At 36.1% G+C, this 21,954-nt stretch overlaps 1 protein-coding gene across 3 annotated transcripts in view; it reads right to left on the bottom strand.

The window, feature by feature from the left end:
- Positions 1-21,954, bottom strand: part of PRKN (parkin RBR E3 ubiquitin protein ligase) — a 1,292,350-nt gene that overhangs the window by 1,045,578 nt on the left and 224,818 nt on the right. For all 3 annotated transcript variants that reach the window (XM_036871110.1, XM_036871111.1, XM_036871112.1), the window contains exon 3: positions 4,809-4,972. In XM_036871110.1, coding sequence (XP_036727005.1) covers positions 4,809-4,972 — 164 coding nt within the window. The remainder of the gene's footprint in view (positions 1-4,808; positions 4,973-21,954) is intronic.

Raw genomic sequence — 21,954 nt, 5'->3', positions numbered from 1 at the left:
GATATTGTTATATCACAAAGATTAACAGGGGTAATAAACTGATGTCCTTTAATACTTATTGCAAAAATGACCTAGTTCATGAAAAGATGGTCTCCAAATGTGTACATACATTTTAAAGATCATAAAATTGAATATTTAATGAAAGGAATTTTTGACTATCCACCTGAATGAATTCTTTAATAAAGCAAACATTTCTATGTAAAACAAACAGTCACATTTTATATTCTACTTTGAAAGTCTAATTCATTATTACAAAGATAATAAAATAGAATAACTTTCCTCTAACACTAATTAAATATAATGAGGTTTCTCATATCCTGGTTGTGATGGTGAATTTTATGTGTCAACTTGACTGGGCCATGGAGTGCCCAGACATTTGGTCAGATATTAGTCTAGGTGTGTCTGTGAGGGTGTGCCCAGATGAGATTATTATTGGAATCAGTAGACTGAGTAAATCAGATACCTCTTCTCCCCCAGATAAGTGGGCCCCATCCAGTCAGTTTAACGCCTGAACAAAAAGGTTGACCCTCCCACGAGTAAGAAAGAATTCCTCCTGCCCAATAGCCATCTAGCTGGGACACTGGTTTTTTTTGCAGTCTTGGACTTGAGCTGAAGCATCAGCTCTTCCTGGGTCTCAAGCCTACCAGCCCTCAGATTGGAAGGACACCGTCACTTCTTCCAGTTTACAAGCCTTCAGACTCAGACTGAAACTAAGCTTGTTGACTGCAGATCTTGGGACTTGTCAGCCTCCATAGTATGTGACCAATTCTTCGTTATCTATCTATCTATCTATTGGTTCTGTTTCGCTGGAGAACTCTGACTAATACACAGTCTAATAACCTAAACTGACATTAATAATATTAATAATAATACAACTCATGTGAATACAGTGAATTCTGCTCAAACAAAATCTTACAGAAATTCTCAAGTCCCTGTAATTTTAAGTTAGTCTAATTGCAAAGTTCATCAGTTTTAATATACACAACTACATTAGAACCTTATTTTCCTTGTATAAATTTGAATAATAAATTGAAAACTATGTAGAGGTGATTTCAGGGACTCTTGATATGCAGTGTGTCAGAACTGGAGGATAGGAGAAAGGGTGACCCATCATTTGAATAGGCCCTGAATACTCTGTTGCAAGAGCTGACAAAAACTCTTTACAAAGAAAAAATATCAATTCACTGTGAATAATATGTCAAAGACTAATATTTTATATTGCATACTTGTAAGTATAAGGAAAATAATAACATGCACAGAAACATTGTTTATGAAGTAGGAAAAAATATATAGCTCTTTCCAATTTGCTTCTAACAAGTATAGTGTGTGGCAGACATCTACTTTATAAAAATATATTTTAAAAGGAATAATACCATGATGAAACTTTGCTGAACAGTACAGCCATAGGTGTCTATTTTTACTAAATATTAGAGGAATGGTAAAGTCTTTTTAAGCTTGCTAAATTCAAATTGTACTATTCTTAAGTAAAACCAGTATATATAAGGTTCAAACATTTATTTATAAACTCCACAAAGTTCTTTTTAGTTAAAATGTATAAATATTACATACACACACACACACACACACACACACACTTTGCTGCCCCAGTAAAATATGCATCCTATTATCATTGCCTTAACTGTTTAAATTATTGCAGATATACTCATCATAATTCATAATGGAAAGTTGTCATATTATTTAAGGTGATCACTTAGACCCTGAAGTAACTGCCTAATAATAATGATGACAATCATGATAGTGATGATGCTAATAAATGCTAACATTTAGATAGTGTTTACTATATGTTGTGCTCTGTTCTAAGAGTTTTACATAAATTAACTTAGTCCTCACAAAATCCCAATGAGATGGGTATTATTATTCCCATTTTACAAATGAGCAAACTGAAACACAGAGAGGCCATATTCTCTAAGTATGTAACACACCTTTTAAAAACTTGTTTTGCCTTAATTTGTAAGATTAAAAACTAGATACTCCCTAAATATAATATAAACACTCTTATTACAGAGAATTATCTAGATACTTAGAAATGAAGATTATACAACAACATGGAAAATGCCTATGATATAATATTAAGTGAAAGAATTCAGAATATAAAATTGCATTTTCACACTGATTACAACTGTATAAAAGTCAGCCATGCACACAGTCGAGGGCTAGGAAATGTACAACACACTGCAGGACCTGCTGCTCCTCCAGGAACTCCTTCTGTCTCTCCTTCCCCTCAATGACCAGCCGGGCCATGCTCATTACATAGTCCCATGATTCACACTGAACCCCTGCAATCTGGCTTTTTCCAACTACAGTCTTGGCCTGGAGTCCTGAAGGTCCCTAATTCACCACCACAGTCACCAAGTCCAAAGGCTCTTTTCTTCATCATCCTCCATCTTTTCACAGCACATATATTCTTTACCAGTAATTTTCTTTTCCAAATTATCTTCAGAATTGTCAGTTGGATGCATGATTCCTCTTTTACTGGCTCCTCCCCTGCTACCCAACAGATTTCCTGTGCCACTGTCCTCTGCACCTTGGCAACTGCATCTGCTCCAGTAACCGCAATATTTACCTCCGTGTAGGTAGTCCTCAAATATAAAGCAAGCCCTAAGCTCCACACCTCAGTTCAGCTGCCTGCCAGCATCTCCCACTGGCATTAACTCTTGTCATGGATGAAACTCCTCATCCTGCCCATGATCAAACTGCATCTCCAGACTCCTATTTCTCTCCAGGGCACCCTATTTTGCTCTAGATCTCTATACATGAAACCTCAATGTCACATCAGTCAAAGCTCTGTAAAATACAGCTCCAAACTCCCTTCTTACCCCATCTTCAGCATCTCCTCTAGGTTCTAAAAGAATAGGAACCTATGCTTGTTCCCAAGCACACCCTATGCTCATTCTCCATCTCCAGAACCCTATTCGAGTTTCAATTCATCCATAAAGTCTTTCTTGGTGACTTTCACTCAGATGTGTTTTCTCCACCTTTAAAATTTCATAATACTTTTATTTCAGTTTTCATATGGCAGTTATCATGTTTGACATCCTTATGTTATAGCTATTTGGTTGAGCTACATGAAATTGCTGATAGTTTTAACCTATATGGTTCAACTAATATTTCTGTTGACTTTAGAGGCCCTAAGTAAACAGCAGTCTCTACAAGGGCAGTGATGAGTTTTGCCTTTCTTTGGGATCCCCTGAGAAGCCCAGAACATTGGAAGTGTTTGTCAAAATAAAGAATCTTAATCAATCTATCTATATATCTACATTTATATCTATATCTTATCCATATCTATCTACCTATCTATCTATAAAAATCAATTGTCTGTAGCAATTAGTGTAACCTATCAGCTCCAGTGGTAGAGGTGAGAAGCTTTAGAACCTGAAACTTCAAAACTTCTGGTAACATAAAATACTTTGGTTCAAGAAGCTGTTTTAAAATAATTTATGAAGGAAACATTCTTGGATTTAGAGTTTGGCAGGTACAGTAAAAAAGCTTTTTAGTTGACTGAAATAAAAAAAAAATCAAAACCCTCTTTAGCACGGGCACTTCCCTTATAAAGACAAATCGCCCCAAAGCAAAGCACAGCAGTTTGTGCACAGTGAGCGCGTGCCTCCTGCCGTCACAGGAGGGGCGCTGGAGAAGGAGGGGACGATTTGCACTTCTATAGCTTCGTTTGTACGCCCAGATTCGAAAGCATTTCACAAAGCAGTAAACATCATCACCAAGAAGAGACAGTGACAGGATGCCCATAAAGTAGGGACTCTGAGTAGAGACACAGCAGCGCCCGCACAGCTGTAAACAGAAGCGCGATTCATCTGTGCCGGCTAAGAAAGGGGGAAAATGCATCCGCAGGATTCTTCAACATCACCTGAACCATCCACAGAAAGCAACTGGTTTCGTATACTTTCTCAAAGAATGACTTCAATCCATATTGAGTCCTATTTGCTGGCGTCCTCAACAAATTACAGGTCTCCACTTCTAGGTGACGGCACTGCTCATCAATCGCCTACCCAATTCTCCCCTTCTCCTACAGAAATCACTGTTGTGAATGAAACACCCAGATGAAAAGGATATAGCCCTTTGATGGTATTAGGAGCCGTGCGGTGCCCTGAAAGCATTAGGGACAGGAGAGAAAACACACACTGCTCCCTCTCTAATGTTTCAGCGGCCCATTCTAGGGAAAATGTTACTAAAGCTTGGAGAAATTGAATACAAAGGTGGACTTTTGCTGTGCGTCAGTCTTCCTTCACCACAGCTTGGGCACTGCGATTCTGACGGGGCAGGGAGCTCTCAGTGCTGCTGTGAACGGCCCTGAGCCCTGCACCTCCCCTACTGAGCCCCGGCAGCAGACCTAGGACCATCCTCCAGGGGTCACAATTGGGTTACACATTCCTCACAGCACAGTGACTGAGCAACCTGATTTGGAACAATTTCTTTGAATCCTTCTTCATTAAGATTCAAATGGAATAAGTAAGGTAGAAATTGAACAGACAGAGAAATTGTGCCTTGCTTCTCCTGTAGTCAGTAAACATTTATTCACTAAGCCCCGTTTGTGTGCTCTCTCTCTTTTCCCTCTCTCGCTCACAGTTATTCTTCCAATCCTTCGGGCTTGCTGTTTTAATGCATAATTAAGAAGGTCAGAATTAATGAAGCGGTATGGAGTAAAGTTCAAGGAATCCCCAGGCACTATTTATTCTATTAGATCTCAGGCATGAATGTCAGCTTGGCAGCAGAAGCAGCAGAAGCAATGGGGTTGGCTGCATCCCAGGAACGATCCACTAAGGGAGACTCACCCGCACTGTCAAGTCATTCCTAAGCTCCTTCCCTGCGAAAATCACACGCAACTGGTCAGCTGGAACCCCCTGTCGCTTAGCAACCACCTCCTTGAGCTGGAAGATGCTGGTGTCAGAATCGACCTCCACTGGGAAACCATGGCTGGAGTTGAACCTGACAAACACTGACCAAGAAAATTGGAGGGGAAGAAAAAAAAAGTAAGCATTACTCAAAGCCCTTAAATGGCAATAGCAACATTTCTAAACTGATTTACCCATCACCCACCCTTTGATGAATAGCATACATTTTCTTTCACTTAGAACATAAAACTGAATGCTATGGAGTAACATTTGGAGAAAAATGTAATTTCCCTGTGGGACTTCCCTTTCATATATTAGTCAGTGACCCGCACACAAAATTGCATGCTCCCTTTGACATCCATCCTGGGAAACAGAGGGACTCGAGCAGAACACTTGCTTGATTGGAATTGTAAGATTCCCATGAGTTTATCAAAGAGATTCAGCTCTGACAGCCTGTACAAACTCACACTGCCTCTACAGTGCCCCTCTTAATAAAAAATCAAATGCATTGTGTCAGCACCCATGGTATAGCAATGGAACAAAATCAAGCCACTTTATAGATCAGAGTGAAGACCCAGCAGAGCCCTAGGCACTGGTGGTCCCAGCCAAAAGGCTTCACTGGGTCTTATGGAAATATATATTTGCCCTTTCTTTTGAAACTAGTGATATACCCTTTCTCTTTCTGGAGCCATCGTTCCCCTCAAGACCCAGGCTGGAACCTCACAGTCTTCTAACACGCCTTCTCACTGCCAACTGCCCTGCCACCTCAATGGCCCTCGCATCTGCCCTTTCCTTCCACTCCTTCTGTCACTACGCTCATTCAATCGCGTCTAGATTCCTGCAACAGACTCCCAGCTGGAGTCTTTTTTTTTTTTTTAAATAAATTTATTTATTTATTTTTGGCTATGTTGGGTCTTCGTTTCTGTGCTAGGGCTTTCTCTAGTTGCGGCAAGCGGGGGCCACTCTTCATCGCAGTGCGCAGGCCTCTCACTATCGTGGCCTCTCTTGTTGCGGAGCACAGGCTCCAGACGCGCAGGCTCAGTAGTTGTGGCTCACGGGCTTAGTTGCTCCGCGGCATGTGGGATCTTCCCAGACCAGGGCTTGAACCCATGTTCTCTGCATTGGCAGGCAGAGTCTTAACCACTGCACCAGCAGGGAAGCCCTCAGCTGGAGTCTTAATATACTCTCTTCACCTCCGAAATGTCCTACACTGTTCTGCAAAGTAAACCGTATTAATCTCGCTGTGTCGTAGCCCTCAAACCCTTTAAAGGCGCAAATCTTTCAAACTAAATGCTCCCAAAAAACATGTAACAGAAAATGCCTGCCCCCACCTCTTGCCTCTGTTCACATCACTCCCTTCCTCACCTCTGCCTTTTGAAAGCCTGTTCACCTCCACGATCCATCTCAAATGTGACCTCCTCCAAGAGGCCTCTCACTATCAGCCCCTCAAGACTGAGCTCACCTCTTCAGGGCTCCAGTGGCTTTTACTGTGTACGTCTTACAAGACTTGCCACATTTTCTCATGGAAGCAGTATAGCAGAGGTGACAAATACATCCTCCAAAGTGAGAGGACCTATTCACCAATTCCTGTAGGTCCCTTATCAGCTCAGGAGACTGGGGTAAACACATTAACCTTCACTCTTTAACTCTCAGTTCCCTAATCTTCAAAATATAAATAAACCACAGAGGGTGTTCTATGATACATTAATTAATATTTATAGTGCTTATAACTATCACATAATTACTTTCAAAAATAACGAATATTTGTATATGTCTTAGATGGTTTTGGTATATATTTTACCTCTTTAAAAGATTATACACTCCTCAAGGTCAGGCACTATAGTTTTATTTTCTGCTGTATCTCCTTTATTTAATTTTTTAAATAAATAAATAAATTAATTAATTTTTTATTTTTGGCTGTGTTGCGTCTTCATTGCTGCGTGCGGCCTTTCTCTAGTTGCAGCGAGCTGGGGCTACTCTTCAATGTGGTGCGCGAGCTTCTCATCGCAGTGGCTTCTCTTGTTGTGGAGCACAGGCTCTAGGAGCGTGGGCTTCAGTAGTTGTGGCTCGCAGGCTCTAGAGAGCAGGCTCAGTAGTTGTGGCACGTGGGCTTAGTTGCTCTGCGGCATGTGGGATCTTCCCGGACCAGGGCTCAAGCCCGTGTCTCCTGCATTGGCAGGTGGATTCTTAACCACTGTGCCACTAGGGAAGTCCCTGTAACTCCTTTAAATGTAGCATTATCACTTACTAGTTCTAAATTCAAATGTGAGATGGCCCACCAAATAATAATTATAATAAAATAATAATTACAATGTCAATAATATTCAAGCAGTTACTATGTGGTAGAAGTTGCACATTACATATGCTATTTTAAGCTTTCTGATGATCTGGTAAGGTCAGTATTATTATCCTTATTTAATAGAAAGTAAATGAAGGCCTTGAGAATTGTAATCACTTTTTTAAGGACATCAGCTACTTTGTAATGGAATCACAATTTAAACTCAGTTCAATCTACCTCTAAACCCCATTCCATTTACTATAACATGCTGCCTAAAATCGTCTCAAAAGAAAAGTTCACATTCCTTTTCCTTATGATAAAAAAATTACAAAACACAACAGGAAAAAAGTCTTTATAACATAATTCAGATAGCCTATATACAGATTAGCAGTAGAAAATGAGATTAAAAAAATAAAAGCTCCAGTGAAGAGCTAAGAGCAAACCACAATGAACAATATTTACAAGACACAATGAGATAAAAATGACACCAAACTGAGAGTAGATGCCAGAGATGACACCACAGGAGCAAAAACCTGACATATTTTACCAGCACAGAAAATATTTAGAAAGAGTAAGAACTGGAAGTGACAAAAGTGTTCCAAAATAAAGAAAACTGATTGAAAAAAAAAGAAAAAAACAATTACAGAGGAAAAGGTGCTTTTGATATACTTTTAAGTAGATGCCATGTGACACTGTTGAAAGTAGAGGAGGAGAAATAAAAATGTATTGGAATCCCTTGAGGTATACTCCTGGCATCCTCTGATCAGAGACCATAAGACAAGCAATTCATCAGATAAGACATGACGACAAGTGAGTGGCTATAAGGGACAAAAGGTATGGTCCCAGTTGCAAACTGGATTTTCTAGTAGTGTGAATAGACTTTTTTTTAGAAAAGTAAAACACCACTGGGGAAGAAGCAGTTGAAAACTATACAAAGGCTACTAAAAAAAGGAATAAATATTCCAGGAGATCTGAAGTTGCTGATCTTCTCCAGGGGTTCAAATCATGGGAATTCCACCTTAAGGACAAGAATTATAAAGAAAACTAAAGGAAAAAAAATCTGCAAAAATCATTCTAGATAACTCTGTACCACTAATGAAATAATTACTATCTAAGAGCCTTTTTTTCCTTATAAGTAGAAAAACGTTTGTGAGCTTAAGTTCAATTTGGATAAACTGTACCAATACTTTATAAATGAATATTTTTGAGCAGCAAATCAGAAATATAGTATGAATTTTCTGATGGAAAGATTGATCAAATACATAGCAGATATTTGGCCAACTAAAATATTGGTATGGATAAGAACAAACATCTTAAAGTGACCTGATAAATAACCAAATGCCATTATGTGGAAAACAGCTAGTGTTTAATGGCAGTAGCATAATTTGCAGTGGGTCTCCATCTTTTTCTGACCCATGTGAGAAATGTGTATGTTCCATCTGTTCAGTCCTGTCATTTCAGCCATGATTCCTAAAAGAGAGGAGGAGAGAAGCACCCAACCCTCCTCCTCTACTACCTCTTTAAGAGTCATAGAAAGCAGAATGTCCTTAGAGCCAGGAAAAAAGAAATTGGAATCCTGGTTGTGCCACTTGCTAATTTTATGACTAGGACAAATTATCTGTTCACCTGGATTCTTAGCTTCCTTATACGCTAAACTGGAGATAATGTATACAACATCAAGTGCCAGTTACAAAAGATTTGCTGAGATTATGGATGTATTAGGAAAGTTTGAAAAGAGTCCTTAGTACATTACCTTGTACTCTTGGTACAAGGTAAGTTTGTTTTGCAAAACTAGTTTCCTAATTTTAGTCACCTAGAGGAGGAGCACTCATTAAAGCAGCTTCCACTGTTTGTATTATAACTAAGATAGATTAAATAGGAGGTGAGAAGAGCTAAATTAAGTAGCTTATTTTTTTTATTTCTGCTCCTCTTCATGATACAGACAACTTCCAAGAACAGAGACATGATAAAGAATTTAGCTTATCTCCATGTTCTGAGATTTAATTATAAATTAAAAGTTTGGGAATGCTTGTTCTGATGACACCTATTATAGCACCAGAAATAAACACCATATCACGAAACATTATCCATTATGTGTATTATCAATAAGCACCATAATACAATGATAAGAAAAAGATGATGAGTCACATTCACACTTACTTTTTATGTTATCCTTGACCAGGGTTCAGAAGATCCAGAGGATAAGAAAGTAACTGGGAGAAAGGAGGGGAAGGAGTCATAGGTTCATGGCCACTTATATTTTTCTCAAGGCTATTCTACTTGTCCTGTCTGATTGGGGCTTAATTTTTTAGTTATAACTATAATAGTTTCATCAATGATTATGGTCCTTGTAGGATTCTGACTGCCTTGAAAGCAGCCATTCTACTCCTCCTACACTGAGACTAGTCACAGGATTGAGGTGGGGTGATTCACCCTCCCCCCCCAACTCCAGGTGTGAGCTCTCATTAATCAGCACAACCTCATCCTCTTTGTCACAGTGACTGGCTCAAAGATGGACATGAACCAGTCAGTGCCTGGTGTTCCCCAGGTCATAGTGATTGATTCCATAGAATAGAGATGATCCAAGGTAGGCCAATCCAGAGAAATTCAGAACTTACCAAAGGCTTAGTGAAGAAGTGATTTTAGATGGCATGGAATATCATGTGAGCTTAGACATTTTCGCTGAGAGAATCAAATAAAAACAGAGCCCAAGATAGACCATTGCCATCAGAGTATAAATGATCCCATTGCTTTTCGAGCAAGACAATTCCTCCTCAAGAGAGAATGCCCTAAGCTCTACAGGATGTTTAGCTCCAGCTGCAGCCCAGTAAATATCAGGAGTGCACTCTAATAACTGTGGCAACAAAAAAGTAACCCTACATATCTCTGGTGAGGTAGTTTCTTTACCTTTGAGAAATATCACTCTAGTAGCTTCTACCCCAAACAGACAAACCTTGTTCTCACATTCCCCTCCATTCACTATCCCACTTCTCTGCACAGAATCTTCTACTGTGAATTTCTTACAGTTCAAGCTTTCCATTTCTTTACTTTCCGTTCTTTTATGAACTACTCTTGAAGACTGCTCTTGGTATGACCTCCACGTTTCCAGTCAATGGTTGCTTTTCTATTCTTCTCATATTTGGCCATTCAGGGACATTCAGTAAGGATCTTGTTCTAATAAAACTTTTTTTCTCTTGGCATACACCACCAAGCCCTCCCAGTTTCCCTCCTACAACACAGGATATACTTTCTTAGCTTCATCTATCAGATTCTCTTTTTTTGTTCGACCTACTGATTTTAGAGCGCCCAGAGGTCTGCCTGAACTCTCTTCTTTTCTGAGTGTCCTCCCAGGGTTGTATTATCCAAGCTGCATGTTTTATAATTCTTGGGCCATTTAAGGTATTTCAATGGGGAATTTTCATTCACCATGATTTTTACTTTATATTCTTATTTTAAAATCCAACTCTCTCACAACTTTCAACCTCAGACCATCCTCAGAACAATATGAGTCCATGGAATTATCTAATCCTTAGAACCAATTCCTACATTCTTCAAGTTATAGATTTTGCTCACAAGAACTACGCTGAACATGTACTTAACAACTTTCATATAGAAATCTCAAAATCCTTATATAAAGGTGAAATTAACCTCCCACAAATCACACAGTATATCTTCAGTATTCAGAAAGTAAAATTTGTTTTAATCCTAATTTCTTGCATTGATAATTTAAACCATTTGTTAAAGGACTGCAGCATATTAGGCATTTTTCATAGGACTCTGCTAGTAAAAAAATTTAATATATTTCAAATCATTAAAAATTAGTTTAAAAAATAATTACAAAAGAATATGTATGTGTATTCATATATAGGTACATATGCATGTATACATATGTGTGTATATCCAAATTAATAAAACTACTGTGTGTGTATATACTTTATATGTATAAGTATATAATATATACACATATAATATATATACATATACATATTAGTCCATAACATCTTAGTATTAGTCTAAGAAACAATTATAAAGAAAAGATGTGTGTATATATATATATATAAATATAATATATTACATATATGTGTATATCCACACACATATATTTTACACAAACACACACACACATACAGTACTTTGTAAACCTAGGTAAATGAATGACCAAATTGGGTACTTTACTGTATGTTTTAAACTTGAACTTTAATGACTTTTTTCTTAAACTGAGAAAAGCACAAACTATGATTCAGCAAGAACATCTACCATGTAGGATTAAAGTAAGTAGGGGGTGAAGGTGTGACCAGCACTTAAAAATTACTAATATTAATATTTTAAGAAAATCAAACACTTGTTTTGAGAGAGAACCATTATTATATTCTGATTATTGCAGAAAAATAACAAATGCAAAATCACCAATTAAGGAATAACAGGCACTTGCTATCTGGTCATATAAGTAACTTCTAAGTTCAGAGGAAAAAGTTAGAAGAAAGGTAATTGCAACATCTAGTAAAGTTACCCTTCCTATACAACAGATATAAAGAATAACAACAAAAAATGTATCCAGGTAATGGTCTTGTGTAGGTGCATCAAATATCCTTAAAAGGACAAACTGTGAATATATTCTCTGGCCCTTAAGGGTTACCTTCAACTGACAACGTAAAGCACAGGCCTCTGCTTGAGAATGCAGCCTCAAACTGTGATGTCGAACTCCCACCAAGCAGAGGAGAGAACTCTGGTAACAACGGAGCCCATCCAGGTTTGAGTCAGGGATCAAGCTCAACCGGTAGAAATTCCATATCTCAGCCATGTTTACCTCCCCCTACCCCCTTATTTTGTATCCTGTCGTTCAAAGTGTTGCACATGAGCGTAATGAATATGGTTTTTCTTGAGTGAAGCTATTAACCATCAGGATGAGAAGATTGTGAAATGATCCTCTGGCAGCAGAGAATAGATAGATTTTGACTTCTACAATTTCTTTTCTAGAATAAAGTCAAATGATGTCATTGCTTTGAGTCCTACTTCATTTCTAATATAATCTAGTCTATACTAATCTATTCCTCTACCCAATGAATAATAGTGAAGAACAAAGCTCTAGAATTAATCAGCATTTTTGTAATCACAGCTCAACATTTAGCGACCTTGCATATACAATCTAACCTTTATTGGGTTGTTGCAGGATCCAGGTCACTATTAGCTATTACTGTTTTTTTAAAAAACTATTATTTATAACACATAACTTAATGTTTGATTATATGCTATCTGATATCATTCTTTATTAGTTTCTTACATAATTCTTGATTTCTAACTATCTTTTAAGTTCTTTCTAATCAGAAATTTCATTTAGTCTCCTCACTCTCACTATCACAGTGTTAAACAGATAGACGCCAGGATTTTTGCTTTTTGTAATGACTGAGTAACATGTCAGATCAACTCCCTGCAGAAAATGGAGATTATAAAAAAGAATCAACTGGAAATTCTAGAACTAAAACTACAATATCTGAAATAAATATTTATTAATAGATTTAATAACAAAATGGAGATAAAAGAGGGAAATGTTAATGAAGAATAGAGAGAAGGGAGTTTTTTAAAAAATGAACAGACCTCAGGGACTTGGTAGGTAATATCAAATCGTTTAACATATATATAATTGTAGTGACAAAAAGAAAGAAGAGAAAATGGGGCAGAAAAATTATTTGAGACATAATGCCCAGAATTTTAAAATGTATGATGAAATAAATAAATGTACATACTCAAAATGCTCAACAACGAAAAGCAACATAAATTTGAATAAGACTGTGTCAAGGCACATCAGTCAAACTATTGAAACCCAAAGATAAGGAACAAGTTTTGAAAGCAACAGGAAAAGAGATTCCCTCACATAGCTTAAACTCATCATCAAAAGCAATGGAGGCCAGAAGTAAAAGTATAACATCTTTAAGGTATTCAAATTAAAAACAAAAATAAAAGCACTGTTAAACACAGAATTTTACATCCAGTAAGAATATCCTTCAAGAATAAAGGCAAAATAAAGATATTTTAAGATGTAAGAAAACTAAGAAACTTTGTCACAAGCAGACTCACCCTATAAGAAATGCTAAAGAAAATTCTTCATACTAAAGAGAAATGACAACAGATGGAAATGTAGATCCTCAGAAAGGGATAAGAACATCAGAAATGCTAAATGCCTGAGTAAATACAGAAGACAATTATGTGGGGATTTTTTGTTTTATTCATCTTAATTTCTGTAATAATATAATTGCTTATATGGACTGAATTTAGTACCCTCCCCCCAGCCAAATTCATATGTTAAAGCCTTAACCCCCAATGCAATGGTATATGGAGATGGGAGCTTGGGGAGATGGTTAGTTTTAGATAAGGGCATGAGGGTGGGGCACTCATGAAGAGATTAGTATCCTTATACCAGAAGAGACACCACAGAGTTTGCTGTCTCTCCTTCTGCCATGTGAGGATGCAGTAAAAAGGAGGCTGTCTATAAGCCAGGAAGAGGGCCCTCCCCAGAACCTGACCATGCTAGAACTCTGATCTCAGACTGCCAGCCTCCAGAACTGTGAGAAAATAAATTTCTATTGTTTAAACCACCCAGTCTAGTGATAGTTCATTATGGTGCTGAGCTAAGAAAACATTCAACGCAAAAATTAAAAAGTTTCATGAGGAGTCCAAAATACATACAAATATAATAAATATGACAACTATAGCATAAAGAATGGGGGATGGATATCAACCATTTTTCCACATTTTGGGTGGAAACTGGTGCATTATTAACAATATTGGCTGTCAAAATTTAAGAATATACATTATAATTCCTAGAGTAAAAATTGAAATGAATAAAAATGTTGAGCCAAAAAGCAAATAAAAATTACAAGGGAATTCTACAAACTACTGAATCCTCCAGAATCAGTAAATGAGTAACAGAGGAGCAAAACTGGAAAAGTAAATAGAAAACATATAATAAAATGATAAACTCAAATTCAATCATTTCAATAATTACATTAAATTTTAATGAAATGACACTTCAATTAAAAGGTAGAGACTGTCAGGACAGAACAAGGTTGACACAACTATGTACTTTCTACAGGAGCCACATTTTACATACAAAGACAGAAACAGTCTGAAAATAAATGAATAAAAAAATGCTGAGCAAAATAAGTATGAGAAGGCAGGATGACAATATTAATTATCACATGGATTCAAATACAAAATTGTTATAAAAAAAAAAAAAAAAAAGAGGTACTGAACTGTGTTGCCACCATTTGAGGTGGGAGAAAAGGCTCAAATATCACACTCTGCATCCTCCATTCCTTCATTTCTTTGAGTTGGGAGATGTACCTGGTACCTCATTTAGCCAGGCTTGGAATGTATGGGTCTCCCACTGCTCCCAGCCTCCCTGGATAGAGACAGACGACAATGAGCCCTTCCTACCCTCCTCAGTGGGTAACAGACCTGGAGGTCTGGAGGTGTAGACAAAAGAAACTGTAGGCAAAGACATTATCTATGGCCTCAAGGCAACTGCTCTGATTCTTTGATAAAGGCATACCCAGTGGATTTTGCATTGGTTCTTCTCTTTCTCTCTCTCTGCCCCCCTCCCAACTATTTTTTTCTCTTTGATTAATTCTTCCATTTTCTTCTTTAATTACTTAACAGAAGTAACATTATGGGAGGTGGAGAATGGGACAAAGGAAAAATGTAATTAAGAATCCACAAAACAAGAGGTGTGTATTATGGCTAAGGCCATGAACTCTGGAACTACCTGCTGAGATTCAAAGACTACAACTGTCCCTTATCAACTATGTAATCATGTCACACAGTTTCTGGTCCTCAGTTTATTCTCTATAAAATAGAAGCTAGCAATAGTATCTGCCTCAATTGGTTGTGAGAATTCAATGAATTAATATATGCAAAGTATTTAGAAAAGTGCCTAGCACATTATAAGTTTTAACAATTATTAGCTCTTACCTAAGGCCCAACATATGGCTTAAAAATTGTGGTTACTATGTCAGTTGTACAATATTAATGTTTAGGTAACTAAAAAATCTACCTTTTATTTTCTTTCAATAAGAAAGATTTTCCTGAATGGAGTTCTATTTCACTATGCTTTAGAGTACACTGTAATTGATCTAAAGTGACTTCAGGATACTGATATTGATATCTCATGTTTAGATAGAGCTTTCAGTTTTCAAAGTGCTTTTACAGACATTATCTCAGTTAATCTTCACAACAGCTCTAAAAGATGATTGTGACAGCATTCACTACTCCTACTTTTAAAATGAATAAACAGATGTACAAGAAGGAAAAGTGGTTTACCCAAGATTTATAAGGAAAGGAGCAGGAACTAGCAGCTGTGTCCTGAAGCCCTCTCCTTTAGATCAGTGACTTCACACAAACACTATATGTTACCCGAGGGTGTAAGAGGGTAATTCTTACACCTCCTAATTCTCACATATGCTTCCTTAAGACTAATATGTCAGAAAACATGTCTATGGCTGAGGTGTCATAATAGATCTTTTTGTGCAACCTTCTCTTCAAAATCAACATTTTCCTATTTTACAAAGAAAGGCGTATCACTCTTCCCCAATTTCACTCTGTTGCATTACCACAGGGGGTCAAAAAAGGACAACCTGAATTATTGGTGACTGAGAAGCCTCTTTTAACCAAGGTCCCATTAACCTGCAGTAGAGCTTGACTTCTTACACAGTAGGGTGAGAGTTGGTATTAGGAACAGTGTATTTTAGTCATTTCAGACCATTATCAGCGCTGGGTTAGGTTGCGTTGTTAGGAATTCAGCTAGAGTAAAGAGGGACAAAAGGGATGCCAATGTATTTAACTATCCCAGCTCTTCCACACCCTCAGTCTTGCCAAAGAAGCAATTCCTCCTCAGGTTGAGTCTCAGGAGAGTAGAGATAAGACTGTTGTCTGTAATACAAGGTGAGAGTGCCTTATTTCATTTAGGAAATGAACTGCAGGCAAAGTTCTATTCCTTACTTAACCATCCACCCTTCTATCCATCCAACTAGCCATTCAACCAGCCGTCCCCCCTTCCACTCACCCACCCAGCCATCTAGCCAGCTAGACAGCCACTCACCCTTATTCTGAGGTATCAGAATTAAATAATAACAAAATGGCTACGTGGGCCCATTTTTTTTTCTGATAAATTAACTCTTATTCACTGACTAATATGATAAAGACTTGTCTTGCCAATCATGCCAAAAGGCAGGCATTTTCCACAAATCGAAAAAGTTATATATGCAGCTCCAAGGCTTTGATAAAAACATACTTAAAGTAAGAAAAAAGCATTAAATCATAAACACTGCATTGGCAAAGGTGTATTGAAATTAACAATATTTCAAATTTCCCAACCTTTTCTAAATTTACTGGATTGAACAAAATGCCTCTAAATGAAAGAAAAGTCAGTAAAATTAATAGTGAGTTAAAAAATCTTGGTATAATCTACATGATACACTTCCCAGAAACTGAAAAAGTGAATGACTATATATTGTTTTCTAAGTAGATAGCTGCAAATTCTTTGCTTTCAGCAAAATTGCAGATGGATTCAATTGAGTTATAAATTGATAGATCACTGAAATAACTGTAATGAAGACTTACTAAGCAATTTTTCTCATTTTATAATCTTGAAGGCATTAAAAGAATAAAGTAATATTGCTATAATAAAATCCCTTCTATTCCCATATACTTATTTATTAGAACATGGGCTTACAACTATAAAAATAAAAGGAAAGAACAAAATAATGTTGAACTTATTTCATTCTAGCAATAAGTAATTCTTATCCACAGATACATGTTACCAATTAGAAAAATAACCTAATCCATCTAATTAAGAGATGCATTTCTAATATAATTTTTGCTTAATAATTATTTGTCAAAAACACCAACAAATTATTCATCCTAATATATAAGATATTTAGATTGGTTTAATAATTTTTATACTAAAAAAGAGAATTAATGATATTGCAATCCAGTAGAAATTGTTAATAGCAAGGTTTACAATACTAGGAAATTTCAAAATATATCTTAAATTTCAATTTTTATACATGTTTTTGTTGCAGAGATGTGTTTCAAAGAGATGCGTAAAGAAATTTAAAACAAAAAAAAAATCATTTTTCTCACACTGCATCATTTCCTCCCAGCAAAAGTCCTACAGTCCAAGGAAAGCCAGGTTAATTCCATGTCTATAACTTGAAGAATAAAATATTGCCTTATTCCTCCTGCAACTCACCATGATTTTGCATAGAATGCTTCTTAGACTCTAAGGCTATGGACTATTTTGCTTTATCAATAAATGATGAGAACTTGAATTGTGAAAAAAAAATAAAATCCATTTTTTGTTATTTATGGTAGTTAGGTTCTATAAAGTCATGACAAACACTGAACTAGTGAATACTGAACCACTGCTCCTAGGAAAAATACAGGGTTAGGTTCCTGTGAGCCTCTGGTCACAACATTTTCATCAACCAATCAATACATAGCCTTGTTTTATGTGTGTGTCTGTTTAAAGACACCATATTTAATATACACAGTTGATTCATTAACAATGAACTCATGGCCAGCAGCAATCAAACTCACATCTGAACGAAGCTTCTTTAACACACATATTCTCTCCATAAGGCACGTCACGGCCTTCTTGTACTTAGGACACTAGACAGCATTTCAACATTAGCCTTGGGGGTCATTTTAAAGAGCAAAATCACCAAGAAAAAGCACAAAAATGTGAAAACACAGCACTAAATAGAGCACAAAAAGGACACTTGTTGACAGTATGAGAACTGAAACAAGAAAGCAGAGCACAGCCTTGTTCTATCTCAGCTAGGAATCTGCACAGGGAGCCGCTCAAATTTCCTCACCGTTCTGTATTTGTCTGTCAGTGACCAAGAAAGTGCCACAAGCATTGATTTTGAGGTTAGAATACAATACATTTTACCATGTAGATGAATTTGCAAATATGGAATCCATGAATAAGGAAGACTGATTTATTACAATAGTATAAAGTTCTGTGGGGGAATGGAAAAGAAAAACAAGTTTGAGAAAAATAAATATAAAATTTCTTACTACTAAAGATGAGCTTTTTGTGTATTATTAAACTGAAGATAGAGAAAAGCAAATCATGAAAGTTTTAAAATCCCACTGAAAATATTTTTTAAAAATGCAATTGTTTTATTATTTAAACCTTAATATAAGCAGTATGACAATACTGAGAATATGAAAGCCTACAATAAATTTTATACCAACTTAAAAATGTGCAAGATTTGAGCAAAATAGAAGATTACTGACTCTAATATAATAACATTAATATGAAATCACAATGAAATTGATTAATACAAAGAAATGAAAACTGCACCAACTCCAAACTGAAAAGTCATCCTACTTAGAGTCAATTGGTGGAAACAAGCAGCAATTTAGTGATGTGGACACAAACTTGAGATCACACTGTACTGCTGTTCCAGGGTTTTGTTTCTTTGTATTTTTGTTTGCTCAATCACTAATAAAATATTTTTAAAATATTTTATTTGCTCTTTTTTATAGAAACAATTTTCAAACAATTTTGCATTCTCAGTTGCTTCCATCAAAAAGAGGTTTATAAAGATATCCAAGAAATACAGTTCTTCCGATAGGAGGGGCATTTTAGGGAAAGCTGGTATTATATTAACATATAATGATATTAAATGTTCCCAGTTTATGTCTTTCCCTCCCAGAGATGGGATAGCTTGCTATCTTTGTGAATAAAATTAATTTGTCCCAGCTTTTTGCTGTTGTTGTTTTTAATGGCAACTTATAGGCCTTTATCTTTAATTCTTTTCTTGCTATTGAGAAATTTTCCATGTGACACTAAGGCAAATTTACTTCACTAATATTTTGTATTGAAGTATAGATGATTTACAACGTTGTGTTAGCTTCAAGTGTACAGCATAGTGATTCATTATTTTTGCAGATTATACTCCATTATAGGTTATTACAAGATAATGGGTATTAAATTCCCTGTGCTATACAGTATATCTTTGTTGCTCATCTAGCTTATGTATAGTAGTTTATATTTGTTAATTCCATACTTCTGATTCGCTCCCCCCATATGGTAACCACAAGTTTGTTTTCTACGTCTATGAGCCTGTTTCTGTTTTGCATATACATTCATTTGTATTATTTTTTAGATTTCATGTATAAGTGATATACAGTATTTGTCTTTCTCTGTCTTACTTATTTCACTAAGCATAATATTCTCTAGGTCCATCCACATTGTTGCAAATGGTAGTATTTCCTTCTTTTTACGGCCAAATAATATTCACATATATATAAATTCATGTATATATTCATATCTACAGATATATCACTTTTTTAATCCAATAGTCTGTTGATATATTAAAACATCTATTTGTGGATTGCTTCCATGTCTAGGCTACTGTAAATAGTGCTGCTGTGAACACTGGGGTGCATGTTTTTGAATTAGTGTTTTCAATTTTTCTGGATATATACCCAGGAGTGGAATTGCTGGATCATATGGTAGTTCTATTTTTAGTTTTTTGAGGAACCTCCATACTATTTTCCATAGTGGCTGCACCAATTTACATTCCCATCAACAGTATACAAGGGTTCCCTTTTCTCCACATCCTCTCCAACATTTGTTATTTGTAGATTTTTTCATGATAGTCATTCTGACAGGTATGAGGTAGCACCTCACCGCAGTTTCAATTTGCATTTCTCCAATAATTCGCGATGTTAAACATATTTTCATATGTCCATTAGCCACTAATTTTCAAGATGAAGAAAATGAATATAATTAAATTATTTGAATTGAGTAAAAGAAAGGAAGAGGTAAATGTTTTCATTGTGAGCTAATATACATTATTGATTCATGCATTAAAGACATTTAAGCTAATCTCTTCTAAAGTCAGCATCACACTACTGTTGAGTGAATGAAGAAACACACTTGAAAGAGTGTCTGGCACACAGTAAACATTCACTAAATGATAGTACTAATTGTGTATAAGAAATGTCTTCCATTGACCTAATACAATTCATAATTAATGGTTAACAAAATGGTCAGTGAGTCTTTGTCCCATAGACCAAAATTTACACTATAGTTTCACTCTTAAACTTTAAATACAAAATTCCATTTGCAAATATATTTTCTAACTTCCCAGCAAAGACTTAAACCTGTGGCAGCACCACTCAACATGTGCCAGGGCAGAGTGTGAATTCAGTTACACAGCTCTCAAGCCAGGCCACCTAGGTGAACTCTCTTCTCAACCTTCCTGATGTGTCACTTAACCTTTCCATGCTTTAACACCCTCAAAAGTAAAAACAGCATTGATGCCTACTTTCTAGGGTTGTTACAAGGATTAAATGGCTGACCACATGTATATTGTGGACACTCAGTAAATGTTAGCAGCTATAACTAAACAATAAAAATTAACCACATTTTCCAAAATAAATTGGAAAATGGCTTTCTGGTAGTCATCAAAATAATGTTACATTCTTAAGCTGCACTTAGATATATTTGTTAAAATCGTCTCTTAAAATCTCTATAGATGTGAGGAAACTGGAACTTCATACATTGCTGGTGGGAATGTAAAATGGTGCAGTCACTTTGGAAAACAGTCTGGCAGTTCCTCAGACAGTTAAACATATAGAGTTACCATATAACCCAGCAATTCTACTCCTAGGCATATACTCAAGAGAAATGAAAACATATGTCCATGTAAAACCTTATACATGAATGTTCATATCAGCCTCCTTTTTAACAGCCAAAAGATGGATTAATTAATAAATGGATATATGCACACATGTGGTATATTCATACAACGAAATATTTTGTGGTAATTAAAAAGGGATGAAGTACTGATTCATACTACAACATTAATGAAACTTAAGTACTAAGTATTATAAAAGAAGCCAGTTACAAAAGACCACAAGTTATATTATTCCATTCATATTAAATGTCCAGAACAGGCAAATCTTAGACACAGAAAGTATATTAGTGGTTGACTGGGGCGGTAGTGGAGAGCGTTTGGGGAGAAATGAGTTACTGCTAAAGGGTAGGGGTTTCTCTTCGGAGTGATGAAATCTTCTAAAATTGATAGTGGTGATAGTTGCAGAACTCTGAATATACCAAAAAACAATGAATTTATACTTTAAATGGGTGAAACTTTTAGTATGTGAATTATATCTCAGTATAGCTTTCTACCCACAACTCCTCCCGAAACATCTCTAGATAGTCATCACTTGTTAAAGTACTTGGCAAAAGACAGCTACTTAGTACTTTGGGAATAAGCAAATAAATCAATGTGCATTCACTTAATCTTAAATGGCTTTCTTTCCTATTTTTATTCATCAGTGAAGCCTGTAATTACAGGAAGAAACTTAAAAAATTCATAAATGTCATCTTTTGCATTTAGATGTTTGTTTTTATAATGTGGTAAAGTTTTGTTGTTAAATATCTCACAGTTGCTGTACTTAGAAGTGCTTTTAGGACCCAGACTAGTGCTAATGGTATGAAAAAAAGGCAACATATATTTCAATGTTAATACAGAAACTCTAATTTGCTCAAATTATTAACACTGTTCTAATTTCCATATGCTCTAAAGTCAGTATGAATAAGATTTAGAACAAATTGCTGGTGACATTAAAATTCATTCGTTCGTACTTTCAACAAATATTTACTGAATAAGTATCTATGTGCTAGGCACAGTGCTAGAAACTGATGCCACAAAAATGAATCACAGCCTGGGGGCAGAGATGATAAAACAGAATTATGCACTACAACGTGCTGTATGTTAATATTAGGGT

Source organism: Balaenoptera musculus, chromosome 12, assembly GCF_009873245.2.
Source record: "Balaenoptera musculus isolate JJ_BM4_2016_0621 chromosome 12, mBalMus1.pri.v3, whole genome shotgun sequence".
NCBI classification, from domain to species: domain Eukaryota; kingdom Metazoa; phylum Chordata; class Mammalia; order Artiodactyla; family Balaenopteridae; genus Balaenoptera; species Balaenoptera musculus.
The sequence above is the reverse complement of the archived record's forward strand: the minus strand, read 5'-3'. Positions and strand labels throughout refer to the sequence as shown.